Genomic DNA, 22,033 nt, shown 5'->3' on the forward strand with positions numbered 1-22,033 from the left:
GGAGACTTCAGAAGAAGCGGCCCAGGTGCCACGGACTGGGAAATGCGTTCGCCGGCCCAACGTGAGTCTGGCTGGCGCGGATTGGCTGTGACTGTGCCTGCGAGGACCTTCGGGCGAAAGCCGTGTAAAAGAGACGCGAGGAGCGAGAGAGAGGATTACGATGAATCTTGTAAACAGACTCTAAACTCTAAGCACTCCTCCTTCCAGCCTTTCCTTCTCGCCTGATTTCCGTGCTGTTCGTCTGATCCTTACCCAAATTGCTTCTACTTCCTGCCTATTGCTGACAATATAGTCTTGTTGTCGCAGAATAGAGATGAAGATGATATCTACTACTAGAGAGTGCTTTCGGCAGCTTATTAGTAATGAAGCAATGAACTAAAGAATGTGTAATAATCCGTTTCAAGGGGCTGTTACGTTTGCTCACGTTGTTATTATACTTTTTCGTGACAGAATAACATGTAATTTTACAATTAGTCAATTTCAATTAATCACACTAATATTTCCATAAGTAAAAGAAAATAGTAGACTCACTCAAATTCAGAGACACCAATTACTTAAGTGCAAATGATAAATTCTATGGATATTTGTTACATATTTACTAGTTACAAAACCATGTTTGTTTCATTATTTCCATCATTACAAGGAGCCCATGATACACCGTTGACTTTCTTACATATATATCCATTCGAACAACCCAGTTTAAACACCTATTTACATGGCTATTATCGTATAAGTACACAACGTCCGAGTTTGGGGGCCATATAGGCGCACCAAAGTCGTTCCAGTATTTTAGTTTTTACTTAATCTGTACACCACCCACACAGATTAATAACTAGAATAAGTACAGTGTACACTACACATCTAACGCAGCAGAGTAGAAGAAGCAAACTCCTGCTCCAAGCTATAATATCCCTTTGATTGTTGGGATGATGTAGTAGCTTTATTGTCCATCAAGGAGTCAGAAGCCAATGAGTCGGAATAGGAAGTGCTTGGACATAAAAGTTCTTCCAACTCTTGCTTGCTCGCAGGAACAGCACTTCTTGAGTTCAACCGTTCTGCTCGCAAAAATTGTAGAGTCATTTCTACTAGCTTCATTGTAGGTCTTTCTTCATGGCGGAGTCTCAAGCACTTCTCAGCAAGGGAGGCAACTATGTTAATTTCTTCCTCTGTTGCTTCCTCAAGAACTTGAGTAGCCACTATCTCTGTAATTGGTTTCATCTTTTTTTCCCAAAGGAAGTAGTTGGACAAATTTTGCTTTGTCCCGGTCTCATTTGTAAAAACTGGTTTCTTTCGAAGGAGCAGCTCCACAAGTACCACTCCAAAGCTATACACATCACTTTTCTCATTTAATTGCCCAGTGTGGTAGTACTCAGGATCTAAGTACCCAAAAGTGCCCTGAACATTTGTAACAACATGGGTTTGATCAATAGGAACCAATCTTGACGCACCAAAATCTGAAACTTTTGCAGTGTAGTTTCCATCCAAAAGTATATTCGAAGACTTCACATCACGGTGGAAGATTGATACTGAAGCTGAAGAATGGAGATAATAAAGTGCTCCTGCAGCCTCTGATGCAATCCTCAAGCAATCATCCCAGGACAATTGGAAATCGTTGCTTGCATCAGCATGGAGAATTTCGAACAAAGAACCATTAGATACAAAATCATACACAAGAAGCGGGACCTCAGTTTCAAGGCAACATCCGAAGAGCCGTACTATGTTGCGGTGATTTATCTGAGAAAGAATGGCGACCTCATTGATAAAATTATCGATTTCATCTTGCTCCATGATCTTTGAAATTTTTATTGCTACTACACGCTGATCTGACAAGATACCTTTGTAAACCATTCCATGGCCTCCACGTCCAAGTATACGTGATGTATCAAAGTCATTTGTAGCCTTTTTGAGCTCTTCTAGAGAAAAAATCTTTGTCTTGTTGCTAGCATTCTCATCAGATGATATTAGTTGTTCTAGGAGAAGTCCTTGGTTTTTTGTGAAGTATTTTCTCCGTAGTTTTCTTTGAATGTCCCTTTTCCATCTACGGATGAGAAGCATCCCTCCCAAGCAAGATAGTAGAATGCCAAAGCCAACACAAAGCCCAATGATCACACCTACGAAGATTTTTGCCAATTTCATACTGTGATTTATTACTAGAACTTAGTTCAGAAAACCGAAGAGAACATACCCAAAAGAAGATTCTGTCGTTTTGTTGCTGTGCACTGCTTAGTTGTTGCATCGTACTCTGTTTTACCAGGGCATTTGGTGCAATCATAGCTCCCCGCAACATTGTGGCATACCTCGTTCTCTTTGCAAATGCCTGGTATTTGACACTCATCGATATCTAGAAATATAAATAACTGTAAAATGTGAAAGCATGATATAAAAAGGCAAACAACATTGCTAAAATGGAAGTAAATATTTTATCTCAGTTTCAGACAATACACGAAAATGTTTAAGATGGTAATAGCTTTCCCTAGTGTTCTTACTGGAAGCAATAGCGCATAAGGCGAAGCATATATCCAGCGGATGAATTGAGAGAAGCTTCACATATCATTCTATGTATTGCCAAATATTTTATGATGTCTCCCCTCTTAATGAAAAACGCGCAAGTTGTTCGTGAAAAAAAAATATTTTATGATGTTTAAGAAATTGTTCTCAGGCATCCAAAAATCCTTCATAATCAGAGTTTATTTTGCTATACTATTATGCAAAATGGTCTACCAGGATCTCGAAAGCAACGGGTTTTAAAGGATTGTGATACAGTTTTGACTAACATAATCCATGCTAACTCGTAAAGTCATAATACGGACCAACACGAATATCTCTATGACCGTTTCGTGCTGCTTCATCATATAAGCTGGCTTTTCCCTGCAAGGGTTTCCTGTAAATCTTGGTGTCTACTTGTGATTCAGTATTTTTCTTGCCATATATGTTGATTGCTCACTATCTTGCTTTCTATTGGTTCCACTTTCTTCAAGTGGTGTATGGTATGATTTGATATATGAGGCATACATGGGTTCTTTGGGATGTTGATGATGGGAATTGATGTGTTAGTGAGCTGATCTTTGCAAGTATATTCCTTATTGTGAAGTTTGGATAACACCATGTTTGGAGAATCGATGTTATTGTGTTGTTTTGTTATATGCACATAAGGTGTTTGGTGAAATGCTTGTGAGTAATTAGCTTACTAGTTTTGACGTTTCCGTTGTCCCCCCTTGCTCGCACAGGTGCCCACACACCGCCCGATGCCACCGCAGTGGAAGCTACCAAGTCAATCCTTTGCTAACAAAGCAACCTTCAACGGAGAGAAAGGAATTTGGGCCAGGCATCACACAGCACCGCTTGGCGTTGTGTGCACATGGAGAAACCATACCCCATATTGCACTATTTTTCTTTAGACCTTATATATTTCATATACGTCGATTAGGGTAGAGATTTTTTGCGAACAAAAAACAAAGGGTTGTGAAGGGAACCCTCGTACTAGGAGGCAACACCGTGCCAACACTACAAATCAAGCAACAATGGCGGTACTGCAAGGATTCGATATGATCTTCCTATGTGGTTGATCCTTCGGAGCTTCATGACATTATCTAGATTGATCTTCAAGATATAATTGTAGGTGACATTTATATGTATCTTGTTACTTTTACTTGAGTTAATCTTTCTTCTGACCTTATTGCCCCTAAACTATTGTGTGTTGTATGGTGTTTGTTTATTTTTACCATATAGTTTCTAGGGCTAGATGCATAGCTACAAAACTAGTCCTGGTGACTAGATCGTTGGTGGAATGCGAATTGGTGATTATAGTATAGGGCATTCAACTACCGTTTCATCCAAGACATTTCAATGCATGACACAACATTCACATATGGTACACAAGCATATAAAGAGAAAGAGAAGGCGGTGGTGGTTTTGATGCACTCAAAACTAGGTATGGGCATGGACATAGGAAGGAAGGCCAGTGGTGGACTGGGATGAGCATGAGCTGGTGGTGGTGGATGAGAAGTCAGTGATGGAAAGTTATGCATAGGGCATGGACCCATGATAGAGGAGGGGCCTACGGTGGTGATTCGGGAATGAGCATGGCCCATGGTGGTGGTATAGGAGCTGATGGTTGAGGAGAGGCGCTAGTAGTGGCGGAGGGGAGCGAGCCATTGTCTAAATAGATTTGGACTAGCTTATGATCTTTGCCATTCTAAACTTTGCACCTCTATGTTAACCCTTTTACATGAAGTGAGGATGAAAGTGTAAGATATGTGCTATGTATATGTTGGCTCACTACACGTGGGAGCTAGGTCGTGTAAGGACTGAATGGCCCCAAGAGGGGGATTGGGGCTCTAAAATTTTAACTCGCAACAAACCTTAGCCTATGCAATTCTATCACACCCCACTTGTGCTTCTTTCCTAAGGACTAAAAGTTTCACACTAACATCAAGTCCTTAGGGCAATCACACTAGACATGTCTTTAGCAAAGGGCACACTAAGATATTGTCTTTAGTTGCAAAATTGAGCCCTATAGCTAAGCACACTCAAGCATGCAATCCTAGTTGTCACACGCATGGTTCATGAACAAAATTAACACTAACACCCAAGGTAGAACAAGTAAGTAATGCAAGATAGATTGTCAAAGAGACAATCGTTTTTATCCCATAGTATCAAATGAAAAAATGCAACCCCTAGTCCATGTTGGAGATCCACCAAGGTATACCAAGTATCTTTTGATCATGGTGTTTGCCCATGTTGGTCCCCTAATTCTAGGGTACACTGTGCATATGTATCAATCCCTGGATCAGTAGCTGATACGCACAACTCAACAAGTTTGATATAAAAAACCCATACTTTTATTGCTAATGGGGAAAACATGCTACATGGTTTTTGGTTTACATAGCTTGGGCCAATAGCCTTATATCGTACATCAGAGTTCTAAGACAATGGTCCTATGTCATCGTGGCTCAATTTCCTACAGGCAACTTGGAGTGCGGACGTAACCCTAGACTTATTCCTATAGCATGTTCCTATATCGCAATCGTTGTAGTCCTAGTGTAACTCTCTCGTATGACTCCGTCCTCGAGTATACTCCGAGTATCCCATCCTTGTGTAGCTCTAGATGTTCCACCTAGGTATGTCCTCATGTGGCTTAACTCCTAAAAATGTAGATGGAGGGGGTTGAGTATATAAAGTACTCAGCAAACCCTGAACTTGGGTGGAGGAGTGGTGGATAGGGAAGGCTATATGGTGGAGGTGGGTTATGGTGGTTGATGTAGTTGAGGTGGATAGGTATAGGTAAAAGTGGTAGGGTAAAGTAATTATAATTATAGTTTGGGCCCCGGTAGAGTATTGACATTCTCACCAGTCCCCGATGCTCATTATTGTTACCAAATTAGTAAAAATGCATCTTACCAGATAGTTGTGGAAGTCTAATCCTAGTATCTCATCCTAGCATTTTCCCATTCCAAGGACGTGGCTATTCGAATAGATTTAGTTAACTTTGCAGAGGTGTACAAATTTCCCCACACGATAGACACAGTCCGACACCATCGTCATGGCTTAGACAGGCCTAACGAGATCCCGTACCCGCTCGGAAACTAACCTAGATTTCTATATAATCTCTACTATGGCTTCCTAGGGGTTGGAAACACAAAACCGGGAAGATACCAAATCCACCCAAATGTGATGATACCAAATCATCACAAAAGAAAGACATGGCTCAAACACGGCTAAGAAAACATTGGCTCGAACACGACCTAAAAACCTAACGCTTAACGTACCTAACGCTTAACGTGGAAGATCACATAGCATCCACACCAACCAGACATGGAAGAAAACCTATCCCCCGTGCCAGCTCCTGATCTTTCGTTGCCTACATTGGCCTCCTAATAGAAGCTATACTTCTATCTAATGGGGTGTGGGATCATGCCTACCCATATAGACATGTGGATGTACGTAATGACTCACTAGGCGAGAGGGACTACGAACCGGTCCTTATGTGACCGAGGCGAGTATCTCCCACTAGAATCTTCTCCAGGCATTCCTGCCGAGGTAATTTATCCCACATAAATTACCCCCTACTCGCCCCATGTCGGGGTTTAGTCAAGTTTTACCAATTTTGAATTCATAGTTTGTCGTCAAGTTTATCAAGGTACCCATTACCTTGTCACACTATCGTAATTAAGTTCATATTTATAGTTTCATGGGTTTCAAGTGGTGTAGGTTGGGTTATTATTTAGTGGAGGTGGATGGTAGTGGGTTTATGGTGGAGGTTTGCAATATATGGTAGTGGTGGTAGGGAGGTGGTTAAGGGATGGTGGTTAAAGTGGAGGGAAGGGGTAGGTGGGTGTTAGGACTTGCCTCTATTCACTGACGATTATATACTCGTCCAATTCCTATGTCTCCTGTTCCTATCTTCAAAACTCCATCGGGTTCTCTCATGTCTTCTATCCTACGTGGTCTAGAGTCGACAAACAATAGAACACAAACAAGGAAAATAACAAGCAAGGCATGTAAAACAAGCATAGGCAATCAATCGATCCTAGGTGGGTTGGTCCTATTAGGCGATGGGTGGGTTTACTGGGGTTATCACTATTATGTCAATCTGAAGTAAGGTTTGGATAGAGGTATTCCATCCATAAGGTTGGGCTTCTATGGGTTAGGTCAGGGTGGGTGGTTGGTCTGATGGAAAACTAGACCACATTATTATGGTTCACTATTATGTGAACCTGAAAGAGAAAACTGACCAAGTCATCATAAATGACCTGGTTGGTCTCTACAGGTCCACCGGGGTTAGCGACGCATACGCATAGGCATGTGCGTGTGACTAGGGTTAGGTTGGTGGGCTAGGCTACGACTAGGGTTAGTGGTGTATTCGCGTAATTATCTAATATTGTTTAACTAGGTTGCTAGGGTTAGTCATATATAGATGTACACCTAGGTATCGGGCATACCTACGTATGCATAGGCGTCTACTTATTTTAGGTGATTGGGTACTGATATATTCGGGTATGTGTCATGGTACATACACATATGCGAATATACGGGTTTACTACTACTACGGCGAAGGGCTTTATCTATAATCGCTATTTACTCTAATTATAAACAGGAAAGCAATCAATCTAGAATTTAAGTGTGCACCAATAATCAGGATTCAAGGTATGATCATGTAGGGTTTTATCCTAGAAGATTTATGGTGAAAGAATTACGTAATTCGGAATTAAAATGAATGAGTTATAAATTATCTAAGTTTATTGACTAAACGCGAATGGAAATGAGCATGGTAATTATTCCTACAATTTTGGCTAATGAAGATGAGTGGCAAACTATCTAGGCATGATCTAGGATGAATCTAGTTTATTTAGAAAATTTCTAGGAATTTTTATGCAATTAATAACTTACCTTTTTAACACTCTGTGTACGATTCCCTGTGTGCCCTTAGCAATTTACCATGACTCAGCGACTGACGCGTGGGTCCCGAATGGTGACATGGCTCGCGGCCATAGGGCTGGGCGGCGTGGCCTGGGGATGGTCTCGGGTTCCCTTGACCGGCTTGGGTCGTCCCCATCCCCAAATCAAGCAAGCAGAAAGAGAGCGAGAGGGGAAAATGAGGGAGGGGAAAGGAGGGAGAGGAGGGAGCATGGCATGGGGTAGAGTGGCGGTGGCGCGGCGCTCTGGCAGCGGGTAGCGCGGCGGCGGCGAACACGGCGGAGGGGAAGCGGAGAGAGAAGGGGGAGAGCAAGGCGCGGCGACGGTGGTCGCCTCGGCTCCGGCGAGCGGAGACGGGTGCGACGGCAATGCCTCGGCCCGCTCTCACGCTCGGCTTCGAGCGGAGCAAGGAACGGAGGAGAGGGGGAAGGAAAAGAAAGCAGGGAAGAATCGGGAAGGAAGAGGAGGGGGGAAAGGAGACGAGCAGAGCACGGCGACGGCGGCGACCTTAACGCGGAGAGCTCGATGGGGTGAGACTCCTCGACAGGCCGCGGCTGGCTATTTATAGCCGCGCGTAGGTCTGCTCGGAGAGGGAGGCTATCTCCGGCAGCAGAGATATTTTCTGGCAGCGGCGGCAGAGACCAGGGGCGCACGGGGTGGCGTGAGCTGGCGACGGCGGGACGCGGAGGCGACGTGGAGGGGTACGGCGTCAACGATGGGAGGTGGTTGGTCGGCGGCGGCGACGACGTGCCCACAGTGCCACCGTTGACCTTTGGAGGAGATGGAGCTGACGGGTGGGTCCTATGTGTCGGTGGGAGGAAGGGAGGGAAGGGGATGGCTGCTTCGGGCGGCTGGGACAGGCTGCGGGCCACGCTGGGCCGAGCGGCCATAGGCCCATCGCGGGAAGGGGAAGAAGGGTGAAGGGAAGGTGGACGGGCTGTGGCAGCGCTGGGCCGGAGGCGGCCCATCGCGGGGAGAAGGAGGAAAGGAGGGGAAGGGTGACGAGTTGGGGCAGGGCTGGTGCTGGGCTTGGCCCACTTGGGAGAGTACACAGATTTCCTATATCCTAATTCCCAGAAATGCCATATATGTATATGTGTGTGTGTATATATATATATGCTTATATGATGTATTCTCAAATATTCTAGTATAGCTAAATAGTATATCTATTCTAATGAAAGTTAAAAGTAACAATCTTCTATTCCTAGATTCATAATGAATATAGATTAACTAAATGGAAATTGGGAAGGGAGCCAATAATCTACTAATGCGATGGCTGTCATAATTCCTAGTGAAATACTATTTATATCCATGATGCATTATCTAATTCCATATTCAGAAATGCAATTAATAATTAAGTGAAGTTATTTTGGTGCCGCAAATAAATTCCAGAAGCAATCAAGCGAGCAAGCATTCAAACATACACTCAAGCAAACAAGTACAGGCAATGGAATTTAAATGCGAAGCGATGTTGTATTCCTATGGGTTATTCCTAGTGCTACATCTAAATGCTACGCGACACACAAAATGCATATGGTGGGTCTTGATGTAGGGTTTTAGAAATATATATTTTCAAAATGGTCTTGCGGGAAAATAACTAGTCAAGGTTTTAATTTGTTGTAAAGTTTTAAAAGTTCAAATTTTTAGTGAATTTTAATATGATGCAAAAACACGGGTGTTACAGCCCAACCGACCAATGGCAATAGAGTTACACAGTCTCCTATGCACCTTCAATGGCTAGTTCTATTACTTGCAACGACTAGGTGACATCACTTGTCTAGCATTTGTTTGGTGAACACCATGTTCCACTAGCCGGATTGTCCTCTACACAGTCAATCTTCAACAGCCACCTTCCGCCTGGCAATTGTCCTGTGATCATAAAAACACTTAGCTAGATGTCCATTGCATTCATTTCATTAGTTCCCAGAAACCATAGCTTGTTTTATCTGTGTGTCGACTGTTTGCTGCTCTCATCTATCACTACTCGGACCGTTTGGTGTGTCGCCATCAATAGTGCCCTCCACATAGAGGCACCAGACTAACACATCTTCAATTGTCTCATGAGTTCCTTTTTCTCATGGTGAGACCGTCTCTTCTGTACATTCTTCTAATTTCACCTCTAACTTGTCCATATGAGCTCCGATTAAGGCAAAACTTGTTCCATTGGATTCGTCACTACATTTCCAAGCTTTCTAGACCATTTGTTCATCAACATAGCACCATCATGCACACTAAACTCTTGATGATGCCTAACTCTTGAAAGGTCTTTAATCTTGGTATTGAGGGGATATTTTGGATATTTGTTTGTCTTGAATGTAGTAAGCTATCGAGAGTGTCAAACATAAAGGAGATAGTGTAATATAAGGTCCCAATATTGTTTTGGCTTCAGCCCGTGAGTTCTATTATGTGAATTAGTCCTACCTTGTTGTCTAAATAGGTTCTGGCTATCTTATAATTCTTGTCGTTCTAAACATAAAACCTCTAGGTTAACCTCATGAAGCAAGGACAAAAGTCTAGGAGACTTTGAAAGCTCTAGTTTGGTTTTGGTGAATTGATGAAACCCTAAGTGCTAACCTAGTTTATCAAGTGATCATGAGATAGGTAGCATATTCCAAGTGATGAAGCAAATGAAGACCATGACATGATGATGGTGATGCCATGGTGATGATCAAGCGCTTGGACTTGAAAAGAAGAAAGAGAAAAACAAAAGGCTCAAGGCAAAGGTATAAATGGTAGGAGCTATTTTGTTTTGGTGATCAAGACACTTAGAGAGTGTGATCACATTTAGGTTCGATAGCCGTACTATTAAGAGGGGTGAAACTCGTATCGAAATGCGGTTATCAAAGTGCCACTAGATGCTCTAACTCATTGCATATGCATTTAGGATCTAGTGGAGTGCTAACACCCTTAAAAAATGTTTGTGAAAATATGCTAACACATGTGCACAAGGTGATACACTTGGTGGTTGACACATTTGAGCAAGGGTGAAGAAGATAGAGGTGAAAAGGAGTTAGTCACTGGTCACGCAGTGACCGGACGCTAGGTCACAAACTGATCGGATGTTGGAAACCTGCATCCGGTCCTGCTGACGTGGCAACACACAGTGTTGAAGGTGACTGACTGGACGCTGGCTATGTCCGGTCAAGCATGACCGGACGTGTTCGGTCGTGAAAAGTCATCTCTGGATGCTTACTGGAAACGACCGGACGCTGGGGTTCAGCGTCCGGTCACTTTGAGTTGCTATGTCCAGTCGTCACTTGACCATTGAGATCAGGCGATCAACATTTGAAGAGAGGAGACACGTGGCACGCATCGCGTGACCGGACGCTGAGGTCCAGCGTCCGGTCGATATGACCGGAGCGTCCGATCACCCCGTGTTGTGCCCAGTGAAGGGGTACAACGGCTCTATTTCGTGGGGGCTTCTATTTTAGCCCCATGACCAGCTAAAATATATATTTCCAAAACTTTACAACAAATTAAAACCCTGACTAGTTATTTTCCCACAAGACCATTTTGAAAATATATATTTCCAAAACTCTACATCAAGACCCACCATATGCATTTTGTGTGTCGCGTAGCATTTAGATGTAGTGCTAGGAATAATGACATTGCTCTTAGTGTCATCCATGATGCTTTGGATGAAAGAATATTTGAGCAAATCAAGAATATTGAGAGAGCTCATGAGACATGGAAGAAATTGGAGGAATCATTTGAGGGCACTCAAGCCGTGAAGGGTGCAAAGGCATACATTCTCAAAGAGAAGTTTGCAAGCTTCAAGATGAAGGATGGTATAATAGTGCACTCCGATTGGTATCACGCTTCAAAGGTCAATCTTTTATACCTTAGCATCATTTGGTAGACATTGTCTCCTATATTTCCTATCTAAGCATATGTGCAAGTTACAATCCAAACTCTTAGCACATATGTAGGGGGAGCAATTGCTACCATTTGGGGTTCATGAAACTTGTCCATATCCTTTTACACATGGTAAATATGCTTGGGCAAGCAACATGGATTCAATTAAATTTCAATTCATATCTTTGTGAAAGGGTTGTCATCAATTACCAAAAAGGGAGAGATTGAAAGCTCTAGATTGGTTTTGGTGAATTGATGAAACCCTAAGTGCTAACCTAGTTTATCAAGTGATCATGAGATAGGTAGCACATTCCAAGTGATGAAGCAAATGAAGACCATGACATGATGATGGTGATGACATGGTGATGATCAAGCACTTGGACTTGAAAAGAAGAAAGAGAAAAACAAAAGGCTCAAGGCAAAGTTATAAATGGTAGAAGCTATTTTGTTTTGGTGATCAAGATACTTAGAGAGTGTGATCACATTTAGGTTTGATAGTCGTACTATTAAGAGGGGTGAAACTCGTATCGAAATGCGGTTATCAAAGTGTCACTAGATGCTCTAACTCATTGCATATGCATTTAGGATCTAGTGGAGTGCTAACACCCTTGAAAATGTTTGTGAAAATATGTTAACACATGTGCACAAGGTGATACACTTGGTGGTTGGCACATTTGAGCAAGGGTGAAGAAGATAGATGTGAAAAGGAGTTAGTCACTGGTCACGCAGTGACCGGATGCTGGGTCACAAACTGACCGGACATTGAAAGGCTGCGTCCGGTCCTGCTAACGTGGCAACACACAATGTTGAAGGTGACTGGCCGGATGCAGGCTGTGTCCGGTCAAGCATGACCAGACACGTCCGGTCGTGAAAAGTCGTCTCTAGATGCTTACTAGAAACGACCGAACGCTGGGGTTCAGCGTCCGGTCACTTTGAGCTGCTACGTCCGGTCGTCACTTGACCGTTGAGATCGGGGGATCAACATTTGAAGAGAGGGGACACGTGGCAAGCATCGCATGACCGGACGCTGAGGTCCAACGTCCGGTCGATATGACCGGAGCGTCTGGTCACCCCATGTTGTGCCCAGTGAAGGGGTACAATGGCTCTATTTCATGGGGGCTTCTATTTAAGCCCCATGGCCGGCTCAAGCTCACCCTCTTAGCCATTTGCATTGACATAGTAACCTTGTGAGCTTAGCCAAAGCCCTCCCACTCATCTCCATCATTGATTCATCATCTTTGTGAGATTGGGAGAGAATCCAAGTGCATTGCTTGAGTGTTTGCATCTAGAGGCACTTGGTGTTCGTGTTTCGCTGCAGGATTCGTTTGTTACTCTTGATGGTTGCCACCACCAAGATGGCTTGGAGCAGCGAGGATCGTCGAGCGGAGGGTGGTGATTGTCTCCGGCTCCGATCGTGGTGATTGTGAGGGGTTCTTGACCCTTCCCCGGCGGAGAGCCAAAAGGTACTCTAGTGAATTGCTCGTGGCTTGTGTGATCCCCATCTTGTGTTGGTTGTGCGGCACCCTATTGAGGGTTTGGCGTGTGATGCCAATTAGCGCGTGAACCTCTAAGTGAGTGAATCACCACAACGAGGAGTAGCTTGTCGGCAAGCAAGTGAACCTCGGTAAAAAATCATTGTGTTCATCATTTGATTCCGAGGTGATTGGTCTTCATTGGTTTTCATTCTTGTGATTGTTTGGCTCCTTTCTCGACACGACGGTATAAACATATTGCTCACTCTCTTTACATTACCGCAAACTAGTTGTCAAGCTCTTTAGTGTAGCTAGTTGTGAGAGCTTGTTAGTTTGGTTAGTGTGGCTCTTTAGTTAGCTTTTGAGAGCACACTAACTTAGTGTAGTGTCATAGCTATTGTATGGATAGAAACTATATAAACTAGAATTATGGTAGGTGGCTTGCTATTTTAGTAGGCTAGCGCAACACTTGTTTCACCTCATAATTGTCTAACCGGTTTGTTAAGTGTTGTTGTAGATTTTTTTAATAGGCTATTCACCCCCTCTAACCATTAGGACCTTTCAGACTTGCTATGTGTATGCATGCTCATTCCACATAGGTGTAGGGTTGTAAATGAATCTTATACATAGGGTGTTACAACTAGTATTTATAGTGATGGGTGATATAAGCAACAACATTAGCGACATGTTATTACCGATGGCCCTTTTGTTGAGTACAAATAGGGACTAAACCGTATGGGTACGAATAGATATTATAGACACTGAATACGGTTAGTCATTTCTTTCTAGGATTCAGAGTCAAACTCAAATAGTGTCAGATGCAACGGATATTGATATCTATGTCATATATGTATTAGAAATCCAACTTTTGCTATTCAGATTCGAATATGGTATGGATATGAAATGTCTGGATTCATATATGGATTATCCAAGTAGGGTTTAAAACCTTTCAGGGCGGAGGGATATCATGAAATATCTATCCCTTTTTCATCCATAGTCCCAAACCCGAAGGCCTCATAAGTGACAGGTCTTCTTTTCATCTGTCACAAGATTTTCTTTATGTAATACTTACATGTCACAAGGACCCATCAATTAATTTTGCATCATCTATGTATGTTTTTTCACATAATGTTTATTAAAATAAGAAATTGACCAAACCTCTTCTAAAACATCATAAGCCCCTTCCGTTTAGAATTAGCCAAGATTCATATCAAGAAGAAGGAACACAAGGTGTGGGAAACTCCGTCATTGTCTATAGGATATGAAGTGTTTAACTTCGCCCTATGTACTTTCATGTGTATGTGTTTATGTGATCCCGATGTACTTGTGTTTCTCAAAAGTGTAGACAGTCAAGAAAGTATAAAATATTTGAAATATTTAGGGGGTGCTTAGCTTAAGTAGCAAGCCCATCCAAGATGAGATGATACATTATGAGTTACGTCTCATAAAATTTGGTGGGATCACTCCATGCCTCTTGCTTACACACTAATGATTAGCTTGTGAGGATGAGGTGGTAGTGGATCAACTCATTTCCTTACCCAAACCCAATGAAAAAGTGAGAAGTGAGAAGATAATGGATGACCCCATCCTTCATACAAAGACATGGACTTAAATGAAAACTATGCTATGCCTACTTATAAATCAAAGGTTGGAGAGTGAAAATTTTCCAATGGCCACTTTGTATTTTTGAAGTGGGCGCTAAACTATTAATAGTTATTAAAGGAAAAATATGGAAGTTGGATAGGGGTGAGGGTGAGGAACACAATTGTACCTTCACAACCATTACTGGTGGTATATGGATTTCCTTGGAAACCATCTAAGCATTTGCATCGATATCCAACATAATCATTCTTTGAGTTAACTCCTAAACATTCGCTGTTCAAACTGACACATGCGTATTGCGACTTGTTTTTTAGGGCCTCCTCACATGTAAGATTGGCAGCTGCCCAATGCACCGAGACCACTGATTCCCCGAAACCAAAAAGATCGGGTTCTCCTGATACATCTATCCCAATCTCATCTTCAAAATATGAGATAAACCTGATGCCCACAAGACTCTCTGAAATATTTATATAGACCACAACATGGCCATCATCGAACTGGAGCATGGACGATGTCATATTTGTGCAGTTGAGTTCAAATAGCTTCCTTGCAGAGCAACCTTCCTCTAAACCAAAGGGATATGGAACACTGATATTCCCACACCATTGGGAGCAATTTTCCTTTAGTTGCCTTGGACTATATCCTGCATTAGTGAACAATTCATGAGCTTCTGTAGTAATTACTTTCCATGTTGTCTTAGTGTAAAATGATGATCCAACAATCAGTCAGAGGTAAGTTAACGACATAGTTTGGTAATCTATTTGATGGCAACAGATGTTGGAGTAACTATATGAAATCCAATTACTAGGAAGTAGTAGAAGTTTACTAGCACACTCGGACCTAGTTTCTACTATCACTGGCACAAGTTTAGGGCCTAACAACTCCATTACTATCACCTGGTGAAAATAATGATAGATACTATATATATAATAGGAAACATGGTTGAATTCTTCACTTGATATATATAGACACTACTCACATACCTTGTATGCGCTCTTTGTATAAATTTTCACTACCCAAGACCTATTTTGAACTGCTCGACTCTACTTTTTTCTAGCTCTATGAAGTGGATTTCCTCCCAAACACCCTAGCTCCACTATTTTTGGGCGGTCAACCCTTAGTTGCAACACCAACTTGCCAGCGCCATGCGAGACAAGTGCCGAGCAACGACCACAGTAAGTCACCACAATCAGGATAATCATAAGGAAGCTTCTATTCTTACTCCTCACAATTAATTAGTTGGGTACTCGCAAAAAAAAATTAGTTGGGTAGAATGGATTAATCACCTTCGTCACGCTTGCAGCCATCAAGTACATAGGGATTGCCTACATAACCACTGTTGCAATAACATTCGTAACCAAGATCAGACCATTCTTCGTCAGAGCATTCGCTATGGTTGCTGACACATGCATAGTTTATATTTTTTTCCTTGGCTCTGGCGCATGTCGGTTGATCAACTATATCCCAGTAGATTTCGGCCCAGTTGGTGGTAATATTAATTCTATCCCACATGGAGCTTCGATTGGAAAGAGCATCGCGATCAGCTCTAGTGCCATTGTGGCGCACAAATTTGAGCGTGAAATCACGAACACCAATTCCAACGTGAACACTGCAGCAGCCAGTTCCGTTGCAGTTCTGTCTAGCCACCGTCTCGGTGATGTTTTGGGGGCAGCTATTTGTACACCACGATATGGAACCATTCCTGTCCTGTTTTTGAAGATATATATCGAAGTCACACCCCGTGACGTTGAATGAGCCATCAAGCATAGTGAAAGAACTGAGATTCCACGAGAAGCTGTAACTAGGAATACCAGGTGCCATAAAGATGGTATGGGAAATGGCTACATCAATAAACGATGACAGACCCACCGTGTTACCGGAATCAGCCAAGACCTCGGTGGTGCCGTCATGCAGAAAGATCTTGGGCGGCTGGTTGCTGCCGCTGCCGTTGCAGGTGAGGCTGAAATCGGACTGCCGGAAGCAGCCAGATTCGATGCCGAAAGGATATTGGATGCTCACGTTGCCACATCTCTCCGTGCAGTTTGGGTGCGTGGAGTTTGAACTAGAGTGGAGATTCAGAGATGCTCCTGGCCCTGTCATCTGCAGTAATCCAAAGATGATCACAATGAGAGTTACATAGAGGCGGCTCATCTCCGACGGCAAAACTGATTCGGAAACGACTCCACTGCGTTTCTGTTTGAGGTAGTCTATTGTGTGTAAATAAGGGGGCTGTTCTCTCTTCTAGTCCGTCTAGCTAGTGACTATATTCTAGGGATTTTTTAACAAGAAAGCCCCCTTCTTTTCTTAAACATTCATCATAAGGTACTGATGTACACATTTGAGGTTGAGGACCACGGATGTCAATTCTCCAGTCAAGCGGTAGAAAACAAACTAACACTATCATGTGGCTTTCACGTTAACTCCTATTTCCACATCGTTGGATAGTAGTAGTAAGACTTGGTGGGTTTACCGCTGGCAACTGCATTACCTCAGCTCGTGCGTGATGCCCTTTGATCCTTTGTGCCAGCAAGAGAAACAAAGACATTTGTCGGTCTATGTCGTTACACTACCAGACAGCGAAAATTCCTGTCGGCCAGAAACCGTCAGGAATGAACACAAAATCGTCAGGAATATAATTCCTGACGGGCAGCCGTCAGGAACAGCTTGACAGAAAAAACAGAGAATTCTTGACAGGCGGCCGACAGGAAATAATTGCTGATGGCAACTCCTGTCGGTTCTAAACCCACCGGCGATTCCAGTGTACTGTCAGCCTGACCGACAGGAATTCCCGTCAGGAATCATAAACCGACAGGAATGAGCGTATAATTCCTGTCGTTACAGCCGGCAGGAGAAAAAACCCCGCGCCATGGCCGCACCTCGGCGCCCGCCGCCGCGCCACCGGTGCTTGTGCTGCGCCGTCGCTTGTCGATGCAGCCACCATTGCGCCGTCACCAGCCTTCCCTTCGTCTACGCGTTCCACACTGGCGCTGCACGCACGCTCTCCGTGCCCATTGCCATGTTTGACAGTTTGGGAATGTTTGCTTCAAATTTGCTCAAATTTTATTCAAATTTATAGTGGATACCGGTCCGAATTTTCTGAATTTCGTCTAATTCGGCGCGCTCCGAAATTTTTACACAAATGAATCCAAGAACCTTATGAGCGCGGTGGTGGCTGTGTCAGCATCTGAATCGAACTTTTGTTTTTGTTGAGAATGTCCGAATCAAACTCGATGGCGGCCGGTAAACTTCACGGACCGGCTGGCCGACTCCATCTGGCCGTGCCTGAAGATGGTCACACCTGTCAATGTGAAGTGCGCGCCAAACTGCCAACGCATAACAAGAAAGCCCACTCGCTCCGTGGAACTCCCGATCGATAGCATAATGGTGAGGCCGGTTGTAGGATAACATCTCGGTCTATTTATAGTCGTGTGGCTACCCCGTCCGGACGCATGCGTCCGCCCCGTCTGTTTCACCTGCCACGCATGCTGCTAAGCCTGCACCGCCTGCCTCAGAATGCTGGTACACCTACGCATGCAGTTGTGCGCCTGCTGATTCCCGCCTCTTGTCTGCTGATGCGCATGCAGGTAGGGACCACCCACGCCCGCTTCGCTTGCCACGCACGTGGGACCGCTGCGGCCGTAGGGACCGCCTCCGCATGCGTCCACTTCCTGCGCCCGCTAATGTCACAAAATGAAGCACTTCTACAATATACGTCTGAAATAGGTGAAACATGTGCAACATACGCTTGAAACATGTGTATATCAACTACAACATATGCAATATACAGATAAAACACTTGCAACACATGTCTGAAACAAATGAAATATTTTGAATAGACACTTGCAACATATATGTATATAGCCACTGAAACATATGCATCATTCAAATAAAACACTTGCAACATACGTCTAGAACAGATGAAACATTTAAAACATACACTTGCAACATCCATATTAAATATATGAAACACACAGATGAAACACATACAACATCCTAATGAAACACATGCAACACCAGATTAAACATATGAAACATACATCTAAACGCATGAAACATACGGAGCTCGGTGCCATGTAGTATGCGGGCCCGCACTCCTTCTCTCTCCCGGTCCTTCTCTCTCAGGTCACCATGCATGCACAGCCCCCCACGCGCCGTATGCACCCCATGCCGAGCAAGGCCGCATGCGCTCCCATGCCCTGCCCCGCGCTCCACGCCGAACGAGTGGCCGCACGAGCTCCCATGAGCTGCCCTACAGAAAGGACCGGTGCGGGCCCCGCCTGACTGCAACTACGCGCCCCACTTCTTTTTTTCTAGGTCGTCATGCGCGCGGGGGTTGGTCCGTCTGGACAGACGCCCTCAACCAAGCATTACCGTTTTTATAGTTGCAACAAAAGACAAAGACAAGAAAGACAGAAGACAGGTAGAGAACAGATGTTTATGTTAATGTTATCGTCCACCATCGAGTTCGATTCAGATACGAACACGGCCACCGCGCTCACGATATATGTATCCACTAGCAAATATGCACGTGCGTTGCAACGGAAGAAAAGAGTTACTGAATATTCATGGGAAATGATATGCTGAATAAGACATCCATAATATAAGTTAACATCTGCAATAATATAATAATGCCCTATGGAGTCTGTATCAGTTTTAAAATACTATCCCGACGGTTTGTCATCCCATTGCAAAGCACGTAGAAATATTTAATCGTAAATATATCATAAAATTTCTATTTTATAGTATATGCATTGGTACAGTTAAACATTGAGTTAACGACTTTCTTTGTGGACCCATAAAGATATAATTCTAATATCTAAATAAAGTCCGACAAGGTGTTAGTTGCAACGTGTTAAGGACTCGCCTGTGCATTGCAATGGGAAAAACTTGTCACTATACGAACTCATGAACGTAAGTTGTAGGGCATTTTTCTAAGAAAAACGATGTTTTGGGACTTTCTCTATAAATCACTGAGACTGACATTTTCTCGTGTAAAAATAGAAAAGAGCTGGGGATTCTCTCAAACCAACGCCGGCTGGCAGGCGATCTCCTTGTTAACTAGCGACGTCGAGTCTAGAACACAGCCATGGATGCAGCACAACAAGAAAGCGATCTCTCACCGGTGGTTCTCCTCGCGTGCGTGCAAAGGGGCTCTATAGCACCGCAACGTCATCACGAGTTCTACGGCCTGTTGCTGGTGGCCGAAAAGCGATGTCGGTGGCATTCCACGACGAACAAGAAGACGGTGGCGACCGTTTCTTGAACATCGCACACAAACTCGAAAGAGAGGGAAAGAGCATAGCTCTGGGCTCACCTCGCCATGGGCTCCTCTGCGCGGTTGGTGACGATGGTAAGGCGGCATGCGATGCAGAGAGTTGTGGCCGTAGGGGAGCGCGGTGATCTGTCCCACGGATGGGTTGTAGAGGTAGTACTTCCTCGCGGCCGTCACGCGCAGGAGGAGGACACCATGGCACATGTGGGTGACGGAGTGTAGCTTGGCGTTGCGACTGTTGTGCAGGACAGCCATTAGTGGCATGAAGACGCCCTTCCCGAGCTCTGGCGACCTCGCATACACCATCGATGCGACGACCAAGCGCGGCAGGAAGCAAAGCCTAAGAACTTCGCGGTGGCGATTGGGGTGAGGTTGAAGTGCCTGTCGATGAAGCCATCCGAAGACAGCATCGTGGCCCAGCCGCGGGAAAGGCAACGGCACCGGAGCACCGACTTGGCTCTTAGGGGAGATTTTGACACGACGGCACCGCCGCCATCTCCTCGACCCACTACCGGATACAGGAGCTTTGCCGAGTGCCAGGAGCACTCGCCGAAGCCCCAAAAACACTCAGCAAATGGTTTGCCGAGTGTTACACTTGGCAAACGACACTCGGTAAACTTGTTATTGGCAAACGCTAGTTTGCCGAGTGTTTTTTGTCGGGCATTCGGCAAAGACGTTGCCGAGTGCCCAAAAACACTCGGCAAACTTTTTTTTCAAAAAAAATAAAAAAAGGCACGCTGACACCACGCCCGCACCACCAGCACCGCTGCCGCGACCACCATCCACGCCGCCGCCACCATCCACGCCTGCTGCCGCCGCCCGCACCACGCCGCATCCCTCGTCACCGCAGCAGCGACGCAGCCATGGCGCGACCGCGGAGCCCTGAGCTCAACCCATCTCGGCACAGCGGAAGCTAGCTCTCTTGGCAACCGCCGCTGCGGAGCCTCCATCCTCGACGCCGCTTCGTGCTCACCACGATGCAGAGTTGCGGACGCCTGATAGTGAGCAGCAGCACCACCACGCCGCCGCCTCGTCGAACCACCGCGGCGAGCCTCTTCGCACCGAGCCCAAGACCGATGTTGGGGGAGGGAGGGAGGGGGTGGCACCAGCCGCCGGATCTCGCCAGTGGGGAGGTTGCGCCGGGGAAGAAGGTAGGGGAGGGGGGAGCCGGGGAAGAAGGGAGGGGCGGGGAAGAAGGGAGGAGGGGAGGGGCCGGATCCGGCGGGGAAGAAGAAGGGGAGGGAGGGGAGGGGCTGGATCCGGCGGGGAAGAAGAAGGGGAGGGAGGGGAGGGGCCAGCCGCCGACGGGGAAGAAGAAGGGGAGGGAGGGGAGGGGCCGGCCGCTGGCGGGGAAGAAGAAGGGGAAGGAGGGGAGGGGCGGGCTGCTGGCGGGAGGAGGGGAGGGAAGGAGGGGGTAGCACCGGCCGCTGGATCTCGCCGGTGCGGAGGGGCCGTCGGGGAAGCGGGAGGGGAGGGGCCGGCGGGGAAGAAGAAGGGGAAGGAGGGGAGGGAGGCGGCGCCGTTGGGAGGAGAGGGGGCGCTGGGGGCCGGGAGGAGAGGGGAAGAAGAAGGGGTGGGGCGATGGGGACGGGGGTGGGTTAAGTAGGATATTTTTTTTGTTTGCCGAGTGTCCCAGATGAGGAACTCGGCAAAGGTTTTTTTTTCATTGTTTTCTTCTCTTTTTTTGCCGAGTGTTCTAGATCTGAGCACTCGGCAAAGTTTTTTTCATTTTTTTCTTCTCCTTCTTTTCCAGAAAAAAGATTTTATTTCTTTGCCGAGTGTTTTTTTAACACTCGGAAACCACCTCTTTGCCGAGTGTTTTTTTGACACTCGGCAAAATCCATATTTGCCGAGTGTTTTTAGCACAGCACTCAGCACAGAACTTGTTTGCCGAGTGCCCGAGGGAATACACTCGGCAAACATAAAAACACTCGACAAATTTGAGGATTCCGGTAGTGACCACTTCCGGTGTGTCGGCCGTGTAAAGGTTGATGCGGGAAATATTGATCGTTACAATTGATATGCTAGTGGTAATCATGAATAATCAATCAGATCATGCTGATCTACGGAATAAACGAAAGATATGAACAAGCGGAAAAGGCAAACGCTAAAAAAACCAAAAAAACTGCAAAGGACACGGACGGAAAAGTTTTTACACGAAAAAATCAGGCGCTTGGATGTCCAAACGGGAGAAAAACAGTGTCTGGGGCTTTCCGAGTCGGTCGGTGGTGGTCGGTGAATGGATTATGATTAAGTTGGACGAAAATTTAGGACAGCAAGAAATTTTGCCTTTTTAATATTAGATATAAATATAGACATAGATATAGATATAGGGATATTCTGCAAGGCACTCGCCGCTACGATACGTAGTGCATCGATATAGTTGACTAGTTCCCCGCATCTACGGAAAGAGCGA

The 22,033-nt window shown here is 45.1% G+C and overlaps 1 protein-coding gene across 2 annotated transcripts; it reads right to left on the minus strand.

Moving 5' to 3' along the window:
* Positions 1–567: 567 nt before the first annotated feature.
* On the minus strand, positions 568–16,571 carry LOC136519602 (wall-associated receptor kinase 1-like). Of its 2 annotated transcripts, XM_066512991.1 has the most exons (5): positions 16,215–16,571; positions 15,632–16,052; positions 14,515–14,988; positions 2,186–2,341; positions 569–2,111 (listed from the first exon to the last, which is right to left on the minus strand). In XM_066512991.1, the coding sequence occupies exons 1-5, from the start codon at positions 16,494–16,496 to the stop codon at positions 862–864; spliced, it is 2,583 nt and encodes an 860-aa protein (XP_066369088.1). In that variant the 5' UTR covers positions 16,497–16,571; the 3' UTR covers positions 569–861. The 2 variants fall into 2 exon arrangements, with proteins under 2 accessions (XP_066369087.1, XP_066369088.1); XM_066512990.1 differs by having other exon boundaries at positions 568–2,111; positions 15,632–16,571.
* Positions 16,572–22,033: the final 5,462 nt, after the last annotated feature.

This window comes from Miscanthus floridulus, chromosome 18 (assembly GCF_019320115.1).
Source record: "Miscanthus floridulus cultivar M001 chromosome 18, ASM1932011v1, whole genome shotgun sequence".
In the NCBI taxonomy this organism is placed as follows: domain Eukaryota; kingdom Viridiplantae; phylum Streptophyta; class Magnoliopsida; order Poales; family Poaceae; genus Miscanthus; species Miscanthus floridulus.